This window comes from Lissotriton vulgaris, chromosome 6 (assembly GCF_964263255.1).
Source record: "Lissotriton vulgaris chromosome 6, aLisVul1.2, whole genome shotgun sequence".
In the NCBI taxonomy this organism is placed as follows: domain Eukaryota; kingdom Metazoa; phylum Chordata; class Amphibia; order Caudata; family Salamandridae; genus Lissotriton; species Lissotriton vulgaris.
This window is the reverse complement of record NC_141694.1, coordinates 31119578-31138013: the sequence shown is the minus strand read 5'-3', so window position 1 is coordinate 31138013 and position 18436 is coordinate 31119578. Positions and strand designations below refer to the sequence as shown.

The following is an 18436-nucleotide window of genomic DNA, read 5'->3' as shown; positions in this document are numbered from 1 at the left end:
TAAGTTTTCCACCTCAATAGGAGACACCTTAAGTTTTTTTGGGGAATATGACAAACCCAATGCATATTCTAAATTGGTTTCTAGTTCGTTTTTTTCTGCTGCTTTAATTTTTGATGGACCAGATGTATTTTAAATAATGGAAATACCAGGACTCTCTAGTTCTTGTCTTTTGTTTCCACATCTTGATCATTAGCTTTTGTATTGCATAGTCCACCTGATGCACAAGTATTACGAGATCTCTCTTTTGAGGTGTTCTAGATAAGGAATTTAGGAACACCTATATGTAATCATTGAGAAAAAAAATGTGTTTGCCCCATTAGACAATGCCACCATATGTGAAGACATCCATTTAGATAGAATTCTCTTGTAGGTATCTACCCTTAGATGATGGAGGATATGCTCTCACATGGAAACCCAATTGAAAAGCCTAGAGGCACTGTTTTGCCTACTGCCTTTATATTTGTATTGCTTTTTGAGAATGACAGTGTATTCTAGACAAAAAATTGTCCCATGGCGTGTGGCCACTCCTTTGAAGATCGCAGGCCACCTGTTTGCAGTCCCCTTGTTATACAATGAACTGTTTAAAGCATCGCACTTGCTTCATCAGAAGGCCTTCAACATCAGAAAAGAAGGAGGAGCTGGTTTTGCCACAGAACCAGAATTTCAGTGCAAAAGAGCGCCTGTCATGTGTTGGTTAACCTCTGACAGTGTGCAGTCCCTTGAGCCCCTTGGCCTGAGTTTTTGGCCACACATCCCCTTTTCCTTTGCTCCAACGGAAGTGCAGTGCCCTGGAGGATTTGAGATTGGCAAAAGGCACTACATTATGGTGCCCATGAAAGAGCAGCCTGAGCGTCCTCTGACACTGAATGATGAGTGTTGGAGCCTGAGAATGGTCCCGGGTCTGCACAAGATGACATGGGCCCTTGATCAATGGAGAGCAAACTACCTGTAGTGCCTGCCGCAAAGGAGAGATACTGGTGCACTGCCTTGAGACATTGAGACTTTTGAATGAGCTATGAGGGTTTGCCAGGAGGGCACTCCAACGGATCATGAAAGGCTTGAATGAAGAGGCCCATGCGGTAGAAAACAAGAAAAGAAGATTTGATGGACAATAGAAGCCTGCCAGAGAGGCTTTTTGAACGCACTCTGGGCATAGTTGGTTTCACAAGAGGTTTCCGTGTGATTATATAGACTAGGTGTTAGGAGACTGATTGTTTTGCTGGCATTGTTTTAATGTACTATTCTGTTTAGTAAAAGCAGAATAAAGTCCATTTTCTGTGGAAGAGTACCCCCTTTTCCGCTCAGAGCATTGATGAGGGTCACCACTGTTTCACCCGAACATACAAAAATTACTGAAATGCATAGGAGCCCTAAAATGTTACTAGATAATTTTAGGATTTGCTTTTTGCTTAGGGTTGTGAAAAAATATTATTTCATTTGTAATAGTGGTCACTACTTTCTCCTGTTGTCTATATGTTCTTAATAACGTGTTTTCTAGTGTCTTTTTAAACATGACGTTGTCATTTATGGGTGGGATTGTTTTTCTCTACTCAATTCACTTCTGCACCCACTTCCCAACCTATGTCTTTTCCTACTACTGCTTCTTTGCACTCTTTTCACCCTTTTCCTGAACATGAGTAGGTTAGAAGATCAGAATTCGTAAGCAATTCTTTTGTACAGCTTTTGCATCAACACCAGTTAGTAGTGAACATCACTAATTGTTGGGTGTGTGATCTAATGCCACCTACTACAGATAGAGGCATTCCCTATTTTGCCCTGCCATATGTGGCCTCTGTGCTACTACATGTGTAAGGAGACGTGTCCCGAGAGAGTTGCTAAGTAATAGGATTATGCTCCAGCAACATCTTGATGATCTGATGAATATAGACCTGGATTCAGATTGACATGAGTTTAGGTTATTGCCTATGTAAGGGCAAAAGGAGGGTCTGAGGTTCCGTGAATTCTGAACCTGGGTCATAAAGGTCGTGGTTCTGTTACGAATTTGGTAACAGCGAACCGTAAACAGTGAGTTCAGCAAGTATGAGTGTTTTCATCATGTTACACCAATGGATTCACTGTGTATTTGAAGATTTCGTTCTGAACCATGGGTTCCATTTTGTGCATAGCAACCATTTTGTGGTTGCCCTCACATAGGCTTATGACTGTGGCTGAACAAGTCTCTGGGACACATGCACCTTAGCTTGAGTTTGTGCTGGCTTCTGTTTGACCTGAACGAACTGACTCCCTTGCCCGAGGCTGACCTCGTTGAGCCAGTTCCTTGTTAGGCAGCTGGTCAGATAGAGATCAAAGGGCAGGACATTGCTGAGTTTATGGTACATGCACACACCCCTCTATCTTACTTCTCATCTGTTTCTGTTCCCTCTTTTATGACCTGTTTACAATATGGGTTTGTCCAGATTGTGTAAGAAAGTATGTTGGGTTTTTTGCATGCTTGCATAAGCTAGGACTGCCCCTTACTTTTGTGCTGAGTCATGTAACCCTAAAACATATATAAGCCCTCTATATTCCTCAGACTGCCTTATTCAATTGCTAAGGCAGCTGGGTGACATAGCCTCACTTAATTAAGTTTAATAAAGATGTCTTTTTCACATTTCAGCTTCTGCGCCAAGTTCTTTATTGATATTAGGAAGACCCCTGAGAATGGAGATTTTGAATTTCCTCAGGGTATACCATTGAGGTCCCCCATATTGTTTTCAAGAGGTCCTGGCGGTCCTAAGGCTCACGCGCTTCTCTGAGCACTTTGGGCCTTGCACCCAGTGCAGTGAGCCGAAGCTGCATGAGACACTACACTGCTTCCTTTACCATCTAGGACAGGTAGGAGAGGCTAATCTTTGCTTCACAGAGAGGGCTGAGCTGGCTCTGGATCATGGGCTCAGGTGGCAGCACACTGAAGGGACTGTACAACCTACACTGTGGCTGCATTTCAAACAACACACCATACAAGTGGATAAGTGGAGAAGTGTGGCTCAATGGTTAGAGTGGCAGACCCTGATGCAGAGGTCTGGCCCTGGACCAGGGTTCAATTCCCGCCTCGGCCGGTCTTGGTGGGGTCTTGAGCTCTAAATTCCTCGGACCTGATTTCTCGCCTCGGTGCCTATTCTAATCATGGGTCCCATGCTGCAACTCTGGGAAATAGCTTGCTTAATCTCCACAACGGCCCCAACAGCGCTGGGATGCCTGGCTTCACCTTGGGGATGCCCAGGAGTGGACATTTCACAGGGAAAAGCCAGGAAGGGTTCCTTAGAGTTATGAGTACAAGCGCCGGGAGACCCGGTCCGGGTAGCTGTGCGCTTTACAAGTACAAAACATTAACATTAACATTATAATTAGATGTCGCCTAGGCAGTGCTTGCTCTGTCTCTTAAAGATATGCTGTATTCAGGATATGGGCATGAAGCTCTGCCCATTTTCCGCCCATCTTTTTAATTGGCTCATGTCACTGTCCTTTGTAAAAAGTGTTTTTTCATTGGTCAATAGGCTTAGTAAACCCTCCTTAGTACCGCCTTTTGTCTTCTTGTAACCTCTCATGAGGACACCCTGTAGTAAGGTAGGATCCTTCTAGCATGGTTACCCCCACGTTTTGCCTGGTGTCAGCGTGTTTTTGACTAGTCTGACTGGAATACTGCTAATCAGGACTCTTGTCACTGTGCATTCCACCTAAATTAACTATAGTAAGTAATGGTGTACCTCCACAATTGGCTATTGGTGCACCCTAATAAGTCCCTGGTATATGGTACTTAAGTACCCAGGGCCTAGGTACACCAAGGGTCTCCAATGGGCTGCAACACGTATTGTGCCACCCACGAGAGGCCACTCAAACTGTAGCGACAGGCCTGCCATTGCAGCCTGTGTATGTTGGTGCTAGCATCACTTATGACAGATATAAGTTTTCATATATCTGAGTTCACTACACTTAAAACCTATGAGTCACCCCCCAAGGCAGGCCTTTCAATCCTAAAGGAGGGGTGCTGGGTTAGAAGTGCAAGAGTGCCCCTGCATGAGCAGGACACCCCTACAAACCCTAGAGTCGATTTTCCAGGCTTTGTAAGTGCGGCCAGCCATTTTGATACATTTTGTGGCCATCTGTCATTACGCAATGACTAACTATGTAGTGGATGTGCCGAGCAAGGGCATGTTTGGTATCAAACATGTTGGAATCATACCTCAACACTGTTACAGGTGTTGGAGGCATAATTCCATGCACTGGGGGGCTCCTCTGGGAAGCCTGCAGTACTCCTGGCCTTTCATGGGCTGCTAGCAAGCTAGTGCTGCTACCAACCCCAGACACGAATCTACCCTCCTGCTGCTGAGCTGAGCTCAAGCAGGGGAAGAAAGAACAATAGGTTTTCTGTCACAGAGAGGTGTAACTTCCTCCCAGACAGGACTTAGTGTACTGGGCTGGGGGGAGGCGCTTGCCAGCGCCACCAGACTGCTTTGAAGAGCACATTTGGTGCCCTTCTCGCTCTGGCATAAAACTGGACAAAGGACATGGGAGTATCCTCCCCTCTGTCGAGCTCGTCCTCTGGGAGGGACCCCTGAGTCATCCTAACCCGTTTGCTAGGGTATTTAAGGGTGTACTTGTGGGTGGGTCCTCAGATTCATCGTGGGACAAGACTCAAGCCTGAAACCATGTCACTCTTCGACCGTATGAACACTTGGTCTTCACATGGACCCAAAACTGCATGTCGGAAGAATCCATCCTGCTGCTCTTGGTGTACTTGTTCTGCAAGTCTTATTCGTCATCTGTGGCTGTGCTTCTTCCAGGATTTCAACAGACCTGTGGGCATCAAGGACACCCAAAGTAATCTCCCTTGGAGTGAAGGAGTCACTCCCATGCATCTGCAGGCATCGTAACAAATCTGACCGGTCTGCTGCTCCTGGTGTCCCACGGACTTCGAAATGCTCAACAACACAGGTGGTGGTTCTGCAACTTCCTAGAGGCCTGACCTGTCCTCTCTACAATTTTGAGGCCAGTATCCCTCATCAAAACTAGTGGGACCGTACCCCAGTGCACCACGCCGGCTTGCCGGTGCCAATGCTTCTTGGCTCTGCACTCCAGAGATCTTCAGGCTACAAGAAGCTCCATCCTCCAGCATTTCTTCCTGTCAAGATCAATGTCCTCATCGCATCCTTTGCACCATGGGCCTTCATTATTGGTGAGTTGCTCGAGGTCCTCTTGCAACTCCTGTGCCTTCAGCCTGTGGGTCCTTTTGAAGTTCTTCTTCTGCTCCACTGGGCTCCCCTGCTTGCCTGGGGCCTGATCTGACTCTCCTGCTCGTGTCGAGTCCCTTGGACCTTGCTGATCCCAACGCTGCACCTTTTTTGCTTTCCACGCCTATTGCAGCTGCCAAGGCTTGTTGGTGCTCCCGCCAGACACCGACCCCCAGGCTCTCGACTTCCAACATGGAACAGCTTGTGTACGGCTCCTGGTCTTCCACAGTGTCACATGGTCACCACAGCTGCTGCAACAAGATCACTGTTAACTCTCCTGAACCATTCAATATCGGTGGGCATAGCTCTTCCAGGCCTCCAGGTCACCTCCAAATGGCATAGACAGTGTCCCCCCGGCCTGCAGGTTCTCCTCTTCAAGAATCCACCCTTGGATGCCACTGGACTCTGACACAGTCTTCTCCACAGGCATCTTTCCTGAAGCCCTCCGTTGTGGTCTACAGCGGATTCCGATGTCACTTCCAATATGTACTTATCCTGGTTCCTGGGGTAACCATGGGTTGGATGACTCTCCAATCTTCTGTCTTCCACTGGGTTTTTTCAGGGTCCATTGGGAAAGGTTCTTCTTCTCCAAAACTGCAACAGCGACTTTCCCGTTGACTTCTATTGAGTACGCTGCAGTGTTTCCACTCTGCACACAGCCTCCATGGGGTTCCTGGGGACATACCTTGGGTGGTTCCTTGTGTCTCCAGCTCCTCTGAGTCTCCTGGTCCAAGTCACGACTTTGGTCACAGTTCGCATTCCACTTTTTTAGTATATGGTTTGGTTTCCCTCTGGAGACCACAGTATTCTATGCTACTTACCTTATTTGCAATCGAAGTATATTTGTGTTGATATATCTGAGAAGGAGATATACCAATGTGTTAGTGATTGTTGTGTAATACATAGACATCTTTTTATATATACACTGTGTCGTTATTTTTCATTTAAACTACATTACATGATTAAATCTGGTAAAACAAACTGCTTAACACTCCTTGAAATGCCTGAAGGCTGCTCTCCACAGCTAACACATAGAGAGCTTTCTATGGCAGTCTAAGAGCCCTAATATCACCATAAGGTTTGCCTGGATTAGTGCAAAGTGCTTCACTTAAATATGTGTGCACCATATACTAGGCCAGCCTCCTACTCACCCCCTATTACCTGTGTTGTTACTCGGTATGTTTTAATTAAGCCTCAGAGCACTGTTTTCTTAAATAGCTTTCTCCTGAGAGCTGCAGGACACGCTCTCCGGCAACACTTTTTTTTAATTTAACCAGCGTGGTTAGCCTCAACTGGAATGCTGGCAGTGCTTTTCTTTTGTTCGCTGCAATCGCCGAAAACGGGCGCATGCCTTTTTTTCTGTTTCTTTACTTTTCTTACAATGGCGGCATGACCCACGTTAGCTTTCAACATCTTAAGCTGAAACGCGGGTGTCGTGATTGCTTCAAAGGTAAAGAAATAGAAAAAAATGTGTCAGCACGCCTTTCTTTTCAATTTGTTAACTTTTGAAGCAATCGCCTAACCGGTGCATTAGCTTAAGATGTTAAAAGCTAAAGCTCTGGTGCCGCCATTGTACCAAAGTAAATAAATAGAAAAAAAAATGTGCCTGTCATTTTTTTCTATTTGTTTACTTTTGTTACAATTGCAGCACCAGCACTTTAGCTTTAAATATTTTAAGCGCAGGTGCTGTGATTACTTCAAAAGTAAAGAAATAGAAAACATTTTTTTTCTATTTCTTTACTTTTGAAGCAATGGCAGCACCCGCGCTGTAGCTTAAGACGTTTAAAGCTAAAGCACGGTGCAGCGATGACTCTGCAATGCAATAGGTCTCGCATTACTGAAAGTTTTAGCTATTGGTGTTGCATTAATATTAGCAATGCCAATAGCTCAAACTTTCAGTAAGGCGAGACCTATTGCATTGCATATGCTTGTTTTTTTCTTGACCACAGACACATATCCTATTTCAGCTTGTGCCAATATCTGTTATTTTACCGGTTGATGTGGAGTGGGAGGGGGGGGGGTTCTGCCACTATTCTGGGTCCTCTGATTTCCTTCGAAGTGTTCTTCAGTTCACCACCTTGGTGCTCAGAAGCCCCTAGAGGCGCTATCAAAGGTTGGGGTGCCGAATACCGAGAATACGTAGTCTTGATTCCACCTCGTGCCTCTGATTCTACTGCCAGACACCTCCTGCATCCTTACCTCACTCCACTCTTGCAGGTTCTTTTTCATCCCTGCTGTCTCCCGTAGTCACTCTCTTTACGTCTCTTTCATCTTCCTTCTCCCTTGTTTGTGTTTTTTTTTTCTCTTGGTTTTGCACAAAGTCTGTCGAGGAAAAATGTGTGCTGGTCCCAAAAAAGAAGTGCCGGATGGCCCCACCTACAGCCACCGGCTGACATCAAGCAGTGTTCACAGGCACTTAAGAGTACATCCTACAGAAAGGGTTCTTAAGAAGAGTAAACAAATGCAATCTAAAATACCTAACACTGTATCCAAGCGCAGAACTAAGCTAAGAAAAGGGTGGGAAAAGTGTGGTCCCTTCCACAGGGTCAGCGCATTACAACAAGCCTGTAATAATACAGACAGACATGCACCATGCACACCACAAGGAACACAGAGGCTGCTGGAAACCTCTAAGCGATAAAGCACCAGGAACCAACTTCACAAACCTGATGTGTGACGCTGAGCTGCTCACACTGCTCGTGCTGGTTCTTAGGGTGGAACCTCTGGCGGGAAAATCACGACTGACCTCATGGCCTCTACAAAAGAGAAAATATTATAAATATTCTTAATTTACTTTTATTATTGTTAATTGCGTCAATCCTAATTTAAAATACCTTCTTGAGCTGCAGTAAAAGCGCCAAATTACTTTTTGTAATGGAGATTACTGCAAGTAACGAGTCCGTTACCTCATAATTCTACTTCCTTGTCACAAAGGACAAACGTGAGCTGCTGCGGCAGAAACTTCATTTTAACCCAAATTCAATATGAAACACAATTCAAGACAATGATACTGAATGAACAACTTTCGAAGCACCCCACACGGTGCCCGCCTCCCTCCAGGTCATAACCAATATTACTCGACTCCTGGACTTACGTGTAAAAGCCTAATGCATTCTGGGTGCTGTAGTCTTGTTTTGCTTCCATTGAACTTACTGGACTGACATGTGACATCATTGATTTGTAGGTGGAAAGATTGGGACAGGAGACAGAGTCCATCCTGCCCTGCAGTGAGGTGGGCACGGGCAGTGGTGAAGAATAAATTGCGGAGATGCCCATATGTCGCGTGATGGAACACCTTGGTCTTCAGCCCAGAAGGCTGCCATTCCTCTGGTCAACTGAAAGTGAACCGGACCTACAAGTGCCACAGTCAGGTTACAAAAATACATGTCAAGTGAAGTCTACTTTGTGTAGGTACCGAGGACCTTCCCTGGGCTGCTTCTGTGCACAGGCGCGAAGGGCTCCACTTGAAGTTGGTGGTAATTTGCGATTCCTTAAGGCCAAATCGCACTTTTTCTGTGCTTCCTACATTACATTTAAGGAATTGCAATTTGCGATTTCTTAAATGCAATCGCAAATTTTGCGATTCTCTAATTTGCAATGCCCTTTTGTCAATTGGCCCGTTTGCGAACAGGAAAAGGGCTTGATCCATATGCCCCATAGAGGCAGAAGGGGTAATCGCAGATAGCGATAGGGAAGAGATCCAGTCAGCTATGGAAAGCAGAAGAGAGGCGCGGAGATGGCAGATTAGAAATAGAAAGATTGATGGTAGAGAGAGTGATAGGACACAATTGGGGTAAAGAGAGGGGCGCAGAATTAGCCACAAACGGGAGAGAAGTGAGTGCGGGAGGGATCTCGAGGTTTGAGATGTGAAAACAGATAGAGAGTGCATGTTTGTCCGTGAGAGAGAAACTAAATCAGACAGGAAGAGAATCAGTAGGTATTTGAAAAGAAATCGTTGGAATGCTTATTTGTGTCTGTGCACACTCTTGAATATTTAAGGATTGCGCCAAATGCAAGCAAGTAGGAACATTAGAATTATTATGATACGAAGAAGCTGCATATATTACAAAACAAAGAAACATGAACATTTGGTGTTTGGCCTTCATTTTGTGTAAAAAGTATACTTTGTTTAGATTGATACACTTATTGCACATGTTTTGTACTGTCCTGTCCAGTGTAGGTGCCAGAGCCTCTCCCGTCCTAGACACTGATTATTAGCCTGAAAGTGCTAATACTACTGTTGATGGCTTGGCTCATTCAGGGTGTTAGCTGTTAATCTGCACATATGGAACGTTTTAGACCACTATCCAGGGCAATGCAAGGGCAAAATGAATACTCAATAGAAGTGTTTTGTATCATCTTGCCTCACTCTGCCTCTAACCCCGCCCACTAGCCACGCCCCTAGCTCAATATGAGTACCTGCACTTATCTTTTCCCATTTAAAGCACTGGTTGGGACATCATAGAGGACACAGACATGGGAATAGACATCAACCATGGGGACACAGGAACTGGTATGGACTTCAAAAGGGACACAGAAAAGAGTGTGGACTTCAATTCGAGAGTTTCATCGAGCGCCTGGCTACCCGAAACGGGCTTCCCAGCGCTAACGTCAGTCAGCTTGGATTCTGAGTGTTTAAGCAAACAGATGGGTTTGAAGTTGTTTTCTGAAGCTCAGTAGGTTGTCATTTTGTCGGAGACTTCATGGTAACGTATTCCAGAGTTTAGGGGCAAGCTGGACAAACCTGCGGTCCCCACATCTGGCGCTTTCAATTCTGGGGACAAAAGGGGCATAAACACAGATGGACATAAAAAAGGATCCATGAACGGAGATGTACTTCAGAAGGGACACAGGAACGGATATGTACTTCTGAAGGGACACAGGAAAGCAGACGGACATCAAAAAGGACACAGAAACAGGGTTTGACATCAAAAGGGACACAGGAACGGATATGTACTTCAGAAGGGACACAGGAAAGCAGACGGACATCAAAAAGGACACACAAACAGGGTTTGATATCAAAAGGGACACAGGAACGGATATGTACTTCAGAAGGGACACAGGAAAGCAGACGGACATCAAAAAGGACACACAAACAGGGTTTGACATCAAAAGGGACACAGGCACTAATATGTACTCATGAAGGGACAAAGGAACGGATATGTACTTCAGAAGGGACACAGGAACACGGACGGACATCAAAAAGGACACAGAAACAGGGTTTGACATCAAAAGGGACACAGGAACGGATATGTACTTCAGAAGGGACACAGGAAAGCAGACGGACATAAAAAAGGACACAGAAACAGGGTTTGATATCAAAAGGGACACAGGAATGGATATGTACTTCTGAAGGGACACAGGAACGGATATGTACTTCAGAAGGGACACAGGAACGGATATGTACTTCAGAAGGGACACAGGAAAGCAGACAGACATAAAAAAGGACACAGAAACAAGGTTTGATATCAAAAGGGACACAGGAATGGATATGTACTTCTGAAGGGACACAGGAACGGATATGTACTTCAGAAGGGACACAGGAACGGATATGTACTTCTGAAGGGACACAGGAATGGATATGTACTTTAGAAGGGACACAGGAACGCGGACGGACATCAAAAAGGACACAGAAACAGGGTTTGACATCCAAAGGGACACAGGAACGAAGACGGACATAAAAAAGGACACAGAAACAGGGTTTGATATCAAAAGGGACACAGGAATGGATATGTACTTCTAAAGGGACACAGGAACGGATATGTACTTCTTAAGGGACACAGGAACGGATATGTACTTCAGAAGGGACAAGAAACAGGGTTTGACATCAAAAGAGACACAGGAATGGATATGTACTTCAAAAGGGACACAGGAACGGATATGTACTTCAGAAGGGACACAGGAACGATATGTACTTCTGAAGGGACACAGGAACGATATGTACTTCTGAAGGGACACAGGAACGGATATGTACTTCAGAAGGGACACAGGAACGCGGACGGACATCAAAAAGGACACAGAAACAGGGTTTGATATCAAAAGGGACACAGGAACGGATATGTACTTCTGAAGGGACACAGGAACGGATATGTACTTCTGAAGGGACACAGGAACGCAGAAGGACATCATAAAGGACACAGAAACAGGGTTTGATATCAAAAGAGACAGGAACGGATATGTATTTCTGAAGGGACACAGGAACGGATATGTACTTCTGAAGGGACACAGGAACGGATATGTACTTCAGAAGGGACACAGGAACAGATATGCACTTCTGAATGGACACAGGAAAGCAGACTGACATCAAAAAGGACAAAGAAACAGGGTTTGACATCAAAAGGGACACAGGAACGGATATGTACTTCAGAAGGGACACAGGAACGAGGACGGGCATAACAAAAGGACACAGAAACAGGTTTTGATATCAAAAGGGACACAGAAACGGATATGTACTTTTGAAGGGACCCATAAATGGATATGTACTTCAGAAGGGACACAGAAACAGGGTTTGACATCAAAAGGGACATAGGAACGGATATATACTTCAAAAGGGACACAGGAACGAGGATGGACATCAAAAAGGACACAGAAACAGGGTTTGATATCAAAAGGGACACAGGAACGGATATGTACTTCTGAAGGGACACAGGAACGGACATGTACTTCAGAAGGGACACAGGAACGCGGACGGACATCAAAAAAGACACAGAAACAGGGTTTGATATCAAAAGGGACACAAGAATGGATATGTACTTCTGAATGGACACAGGAACGGATATGTACTTCAGAAGGGACACAGGAACGGATATGTACTTCTGAAGGGACACAGGAACGGATATGTACTTCAGAAGAGACACAGGAACGCGGACGGACATCACCGGGCTGCACGGGACTCGGCCCCCTCAGTTCCTGGACCGACAGCCATACTTCCCCTGTGGCGCGGGGCTTCACTGTTCCTCTCGGGAGACTCGCGCTGCCAATGGCGGCCGCTGCTGCCTCCTCACTTCACCGGGGCCCTCTCCAGGGACCCGGGACTTCTAAATGGAGCCGACGAGGCTCCGGGCAAATTCCTCCACCGGGGTTCCCCCTCGCTCATGGGAGCCCCGCAACTCTTGCGCTCCTTCTGGCCACAGGATTTCTGCCAATCCCGGCGCGGCGGCGGGCGGGACTTCCCTCCAAAACCGGAAGTCCTGCCCGCGTCAGGCACTACGGTGCCCGACGAAGAAGTTACTTACCTTCGGTAACACTTTTTCTGATAGATACAATATCTGCCTGTGGATTCCTCACCTTGTGAATATCCCCCTCGCGCCAGCAACGTTCGGAAAATTCTTCGTAGCACGCCGGCGTGGACGACGTCATAGGAGCACGGCATCGCGCGCGACTCCGTCTGACGTCACCGACTCCATATAAGGCCCACGTCGGCGTGATAACGTCAGTTCCGCCCTTTTTTCCGTGCCTTCGAGGCACCCGGACGGACCAACGAGTACATATATATATATATATATACACACAATGTACACAGTACATGCAAATCAAAAGCAATTAAAGTGCAAAACTATACATAATCAGATATACAAAACCATAATTACATTTGCACATAAACCCAGGTATTGCAGAGTGGACAACGGGGAGGCGGGTGGGTCAGTGAGGAATCCACAGGCAGATATTGTATCTACCAGAAAAAGCGTTACCGAAGGTAAGTAACTTGTTCTTCTGATAGAGACATCTGCCGTGTGGATTCCTCACCTTGTGAATAGAGTCCCACAGCAGTCCCCACTCCTGGAGGAGGGTGTCCACTCTGCTACACCAGGAAATCTTGGAGAACAGAGCGCGCGAAGTGGCCGTCCCTCCTCACCTCAGCATCCAAGCAGTAGTGCTTCGCAAAAGTGTGGAGGGAGGCCCAAGTCGCGGCCCTGCAAATGTCCTCAACAGGAACACCTCTAGACAATGCAGAAGTAGCAGACTTCGCTCTAGTTGAATGAGCTCTAATACCCTCAGGAGGGTCCTTACCCGCCAGAGAGTAGCAAATCTTGATGCAGAGAATAATCCATCTGGAAAGTGTGCGCTTGTGCACCGATCTGCCCTTCTTGCAGCCAGCAAAACCCACGAAGAGCTGATCGTCTATTCAATAGTCTTTAGTCCTATCAAGATAGAAGCTAACCGCTCTCTTCGGGTCCAGGCGATGAAGCCTCTCCTCCTCCTTGGAAGGGTGTGGGGGAGGATAAAAGGTAGGAAGGGTAATGGATTGACCTAGGTGGAAGGGAGTAACCACCTTAGGCAGAAAAGCAGCCCTGGTCCTGAGAACCATTCTTTCAGCATGGATGGACAAAAACGGGGGCTTGGAACTAAGAGCTTGAAGCTCACTTACCCTCCTTGCCGAGGTAATTGCAACTAAGAAGACCATCTTAAAAGAAAGAAGCCTCATCGGACACTTGTGTAAGGGTTCAAACGGCGAACCCATCAGATAGGTCAACACAAGATTCAAGTCCCAATGAGGCACAATGAAGGGAGAAGGAGGGAACCTATTAGTGAGTCCCTTCAAAAACCTCAATACCACAGGAGATTTAAAAAGAGAGGGCTGATCCGGCAAACAGAGAAATGCCGATAAGGCCGAAAGGTAACCTTTGACAGTGGCAACAGCAAACCCTTGCCGCGCCAGAGAAAGAGCAAACAACAAGATATCAGATAAATGAGCCTTTAACGGGTCAACATCCCTCTCCCTACCCCAAGATACAAACTTAGTCCACCTATACGAATAAATGGACTTGGTGGAGTCGCGCCTGGCAGAGAGTATAACATCCACCACATCGTGAGGGAGAGAGAAAGAATTCAGATTGCCCCGTTCAATCTCCAGGCATGAAGGTGTAATGTCTGGAGGTGGGGGTGAAGAACCTGCCCCTCCATCTGAGAGAGGAGGTCTGCCCTGAGAGGGAGACGGAGCGGCGGGTGAGAGGAGAGGTGGAGAAGATCTGTGTACCACACCCTTCTTGGCCAATCCGGGGCGACCAATATGACTTGGGCCCAGTCTTGGCGAATCTTCCTCAGAACCCGAGTAATCAAGGGTATGGGAGGAAACGCGTAAAGGAGCTGACCTCCCCAGCTCAACTGAAATGCGTCCCCCATTGCTCCTTGCATCGGATACTGGAGACTGCAGAAAGACGGGCAGTGAGCATTCTCGCAAGTGGCGAACAGATCCACCCGAGGAGTTCCCCACATCTGAAAGATGTTGCGAACAACCTCCGGGTGAAGCCTCCACTCGTGGTCGGCAGAGAACTGCCGACTGAGAATGTCCGCACGTACGTTCAGGACCCCGGCCAGATGATTCGCCATCAGACAAATCTGGTGGTCCTGAACCCAGGACCAGAGACGCAGAGCCTCTTTGCAAAGACACCACGACCCTACTCCTCCCTGCTTGTTGATGTACCACATCGCGGTCGTGTTGTCCGTCAGGACCTGGACCGACCAACCGCGAAGGGAAGGGAGGAACGCCTTGAGCGCCAGACGTATGGCCCGCAATTCTAGAAGGTTGATGTGAAGCAACCTTTCCTCCGGAGACCAAAGACCCTTGACCTCCAGATCCCCCAGATGAGCACCCCACCCTAGAGTGGATGCATCCGTTATCACCGTGGCCACCGATGGAGGAAGCTGAAAAGGCTTTCCTTGTGACAGATTGCCTTCCACGCCTCACCAAGACCGATCCGCCGCAGTTTCTCTGGAGATCCTCACTGACTCCCCGAGATCTCCGTTGTGTTGATACCACTGCCTGCGGAGGCACCACTGGAGTGCCCTCATGTGCCAGCGTGCATGGTTGACCAGGAGAATGCAAGAAGCCATCAGACCGAGCAGGCGAAGGACCTTCAGGACCGGAACAACCGCTCCATTGTGAAATAAAGGAATCATTTCCTGAATGTCGCGAATCCTTTGCGGAGGAGGGAAAGCACGACATACAGTAGTGTACAGCACCGCACCTATGAACAGGTTGCGCTGGGAGGGCACCAGGTGAGATTTGGGCACGTTTATCGAAAAACCCAACCTGAACAACAGCTGCGATGTCTCTTGCAGGTGATGAAGCACCCTCTCGGGCAACTCCGCTTTGATCAGCAAGTCGTCCAGATACGGGAATACAGGTATCCCCGACCTCCTGAGATGTGCCGCCACCACTGCCATCACCTTGGTGAAAACTCGAGGCGCAGTAGTAAGACCAAACGGAAGGACCGCAAACTGGTAGTGTTGCGGTCCCACCGTAAAACGGAGATACTTCCTGTGCGACTTCAGGATTGGGATGTGAAAATACGCATCCTGCAAGTCGATTGACACCATCCAGTCTTCTTCCAACAGCGCTTGAAGAACCTGCGCAAGAGTGAGCATTTTGAATTTCTCCTGCTTGAGATAGAGATTCAAAATCCTGAGGTCCAGGATTGGACGTAACCTGCCATCCTTCTTGGGGATCAGGAAATACCGGGAGTAGCATCCCTGACCCCTTTCCTGCTCTGGAAGCACCTCTATCGCACCCTTTTTGAACAAAGCCAGGACTTCTTCCTGTAGGCGAACAAGGTGGTCCTCCGAACAAAAACCCTGGCAAGGAGGGTAATTGGGAGGGAACACCTGGAAAGGAAGAGCATACCCATTTTCTACGAGATTGAGAACCCAAAGATCTGATGTAACCGATTTCCAATCCCGTAGAAAATGAGTAAGCCGACCCCCCACCGGAGCCACATGATCCAGAATGGCGGATCTAGGGCTGCTTTGCTGCAGAGGGAGGGGGTTGATTATTAGAGGAAGAGGAGGAGGAGGAGGCCTGGCGTCCATGACCACGGCCCCTTTGCTTTCCTCTGTAGGTTTTATACAGAGGATTCTGACGCTGCTGCTGATGCTGCTGTCCTTGGTTGTAGGGACGAAAATTGGATCTGCCAAAACCCTTGAACTTCCTAGCCGCAGAGCCCCTTGACTGAAGGCCCAAAGACTTCGCCGTAGCCCGGCTGTCTTTGAATCTCTCCAGAGCTACGTCAGCCTTCTTGCCAAAGAGGCCTGTCCCATCAAATGGCAAGTCCAACAATGTAGACTGAACATCAGGAGAAAAATCGGAGGAATTAAGCCATGCGGCCCTTCTTGTTGCAACAGTAGAGCCCATAATCCTGGCAACAGAGTCCACCGTGTCCATACCACTCTGTATAACCATACGAGCTGCAGCCTGAGTATCAGCAACCACCTCGTTAAAGTTCTTCCTATCGTCCTCCGGAAGCTTAGGAGAAAGTTGTTTAACAGAGTCCATCAACGCATGAACGTATCTCCCCAAAAGGCAAGTAGCATTGGTGGACTTCAAGGCCATGCTACCCGAGGAGAAAATCTTTTTAGCAGACTGGTCCAATTTCTTAGAGTCCTTGTCTGCCGGCACCTGTGGGAAAGAGCCCGCAGCCCTGCTGGAACAGGCGGCCTGCACTACCAGACTCTCCGGTGCAGGATGCGAGGAAAGAAATTCAGGGTCATCAGGAGCCACCCTGTAACGCCTTGCCACTGACCTGGAAACCGCAGGAGCAGACAAAGGTCTCTTCCAGACCTCCTTTATTGGTTCAGTCAATGCCTCTGTAAAAGGAAGTGTAGGCTCCACAATTGAAGAAGGCGAATGCAAAACTTCCGTAAGGATGTTGGGCTTGTATTCAACTGTGGGCAAAGTCAAGCCTAGCAAATCTGCAGCCTTCCTAATAACAACATGATAGGGTGCCAAGTCCTTAGATGGAGTGTCTGAAACGGATGGCAAACCCCACTCAGGAGAAAGTTCCAGGCCACTTGCATTTTGAAGGTCTTCAAAACAATCCCCCTGATCTTGCAACTCTCCTTCCTCAACCTCAGAGTCCATATACTCCTTCTCCTCCAAGAGGCGTTGAGCCCTGCGCCTCGACCATTCCATGCGGACCGAAGTCGATGGATCCGGCAACGACTCCGACGGCGCCGGAGCCGACGTCGAGCGAGGAGCCTGAGGACGGGAAGCACCACGATCCGAATCACCACGAAGCCGATCCGGAGTCGGCGAAGCCGCAAGCGAAGTCGACGACCTCGCGGCGCCGTACCGAGCCAAGGAGTACAAGGCGTCGGCATAAACGGCATAAAGGGGGCCGGTGCATAAGCCTGGGGCACACCCAAATTGAAAGACAAAGGACCCATGGGACCAACAGGCGCACCCAGTGGGATACATTGCCCTCGAGTAAACTCCAAACATGGCGTTTAAAAACTGCGAGGGATCCTGACCTGGACCTGGAAAGGGTGGGTACGAACTAAATGGCCGCTCCGAAGGAGGCTGATCCGGCAAAGGCGCACCCTGGCCCTCTTGTTCTTCAGGCTCCACAACCGGAGTCGGTGCTCGAGGAACCTCTTCTTCATCCACCGATGAATGGTGCGACTCCAGATCCTGTTCCGGCTCCTGAACTGGAGAACCAATGTGAGATCGAGCCGGAGAGGGAGACACGAAGTCCTTGTGATGTTTACGAGACTTCTTTCTCGAATCCGAAGACTCCTTGCCAGAGTGGTGTCTGGAGTGATGTTTACTCCTCTTATGCTTCTTTCTCGAGGAGCTCGAAGCATGGCTCGAGGCCGACTTGGATCCGGACCTCGACCTCCCTCTGGACCTCGACCTCTCTCCTGACCTTGATCTCTCTCTCGACCTCGCCTTGGCCCTCGAAGCCGACCTCGACTTCGACCGCGACAGCTGTCTCGACTTCGAGCGCCTGGATACCGACCTCGAAGACCTTCCGGCTTCTCTTTCCTTCACTTTTGCAAGCAGAAGCTTCGCCTCCCGTTCTCGCAAGGCTTTGGGGTTCATCTTGTCACAGGAACTACAGTTCTTAACATCGTGACCTGAACCAAGACACCACAGACAGTCGGAATGCGGGTCGGTGATCGACATCATCCGGGAGCAGGAACCACATTGTTTGAAACCTGTCTTCCTCGACGACATCCTCGGCGAAGAAGTGAAATCCAACAGAGAAAACTGTAACAGCTAAACAGAGAAGATACAAAAGTATCGCAGAAGATCCCAGAAACCGTTAGCGTCGACGACGCGGAAAAAAGGGAACTGACGTCATCACGCCGACGTGGGCCTTATATGGAGTCGGTGACGTCAGACGGAGTCGCGCGCGATGCCGTGCTCCTATGACGTCGTCCACGCCGGCGTGCTACGAAGAATTTTCCGAACGTTGCTGGCGCAAGGG

The 18436-nt window shown here is 48.1% G+C and overlaps 1 protein-coding gene across 1 annotated transcript in view; it reads right to left on the bottom strand.

Moving 5' to 3' along the window:
- KIF6 (kinesin family member 6) overlaps positions 1 to 18436 on the bottom strand; it is a 1537786-nt gene that overhangs the window by 95793 nt on the left and 1423557 nt on the right. Inside the window, exon 20 of the mRNA XM_086925888.1 lies at positions 7898 to 7987. Coding sequence (XP_086782014.1) covers positions 7898 to 7987 — 90 coding nt within the window. The remainder of the gene's footprint in view (positions 1 to 7897; positions 7988 to 18436) is intronic.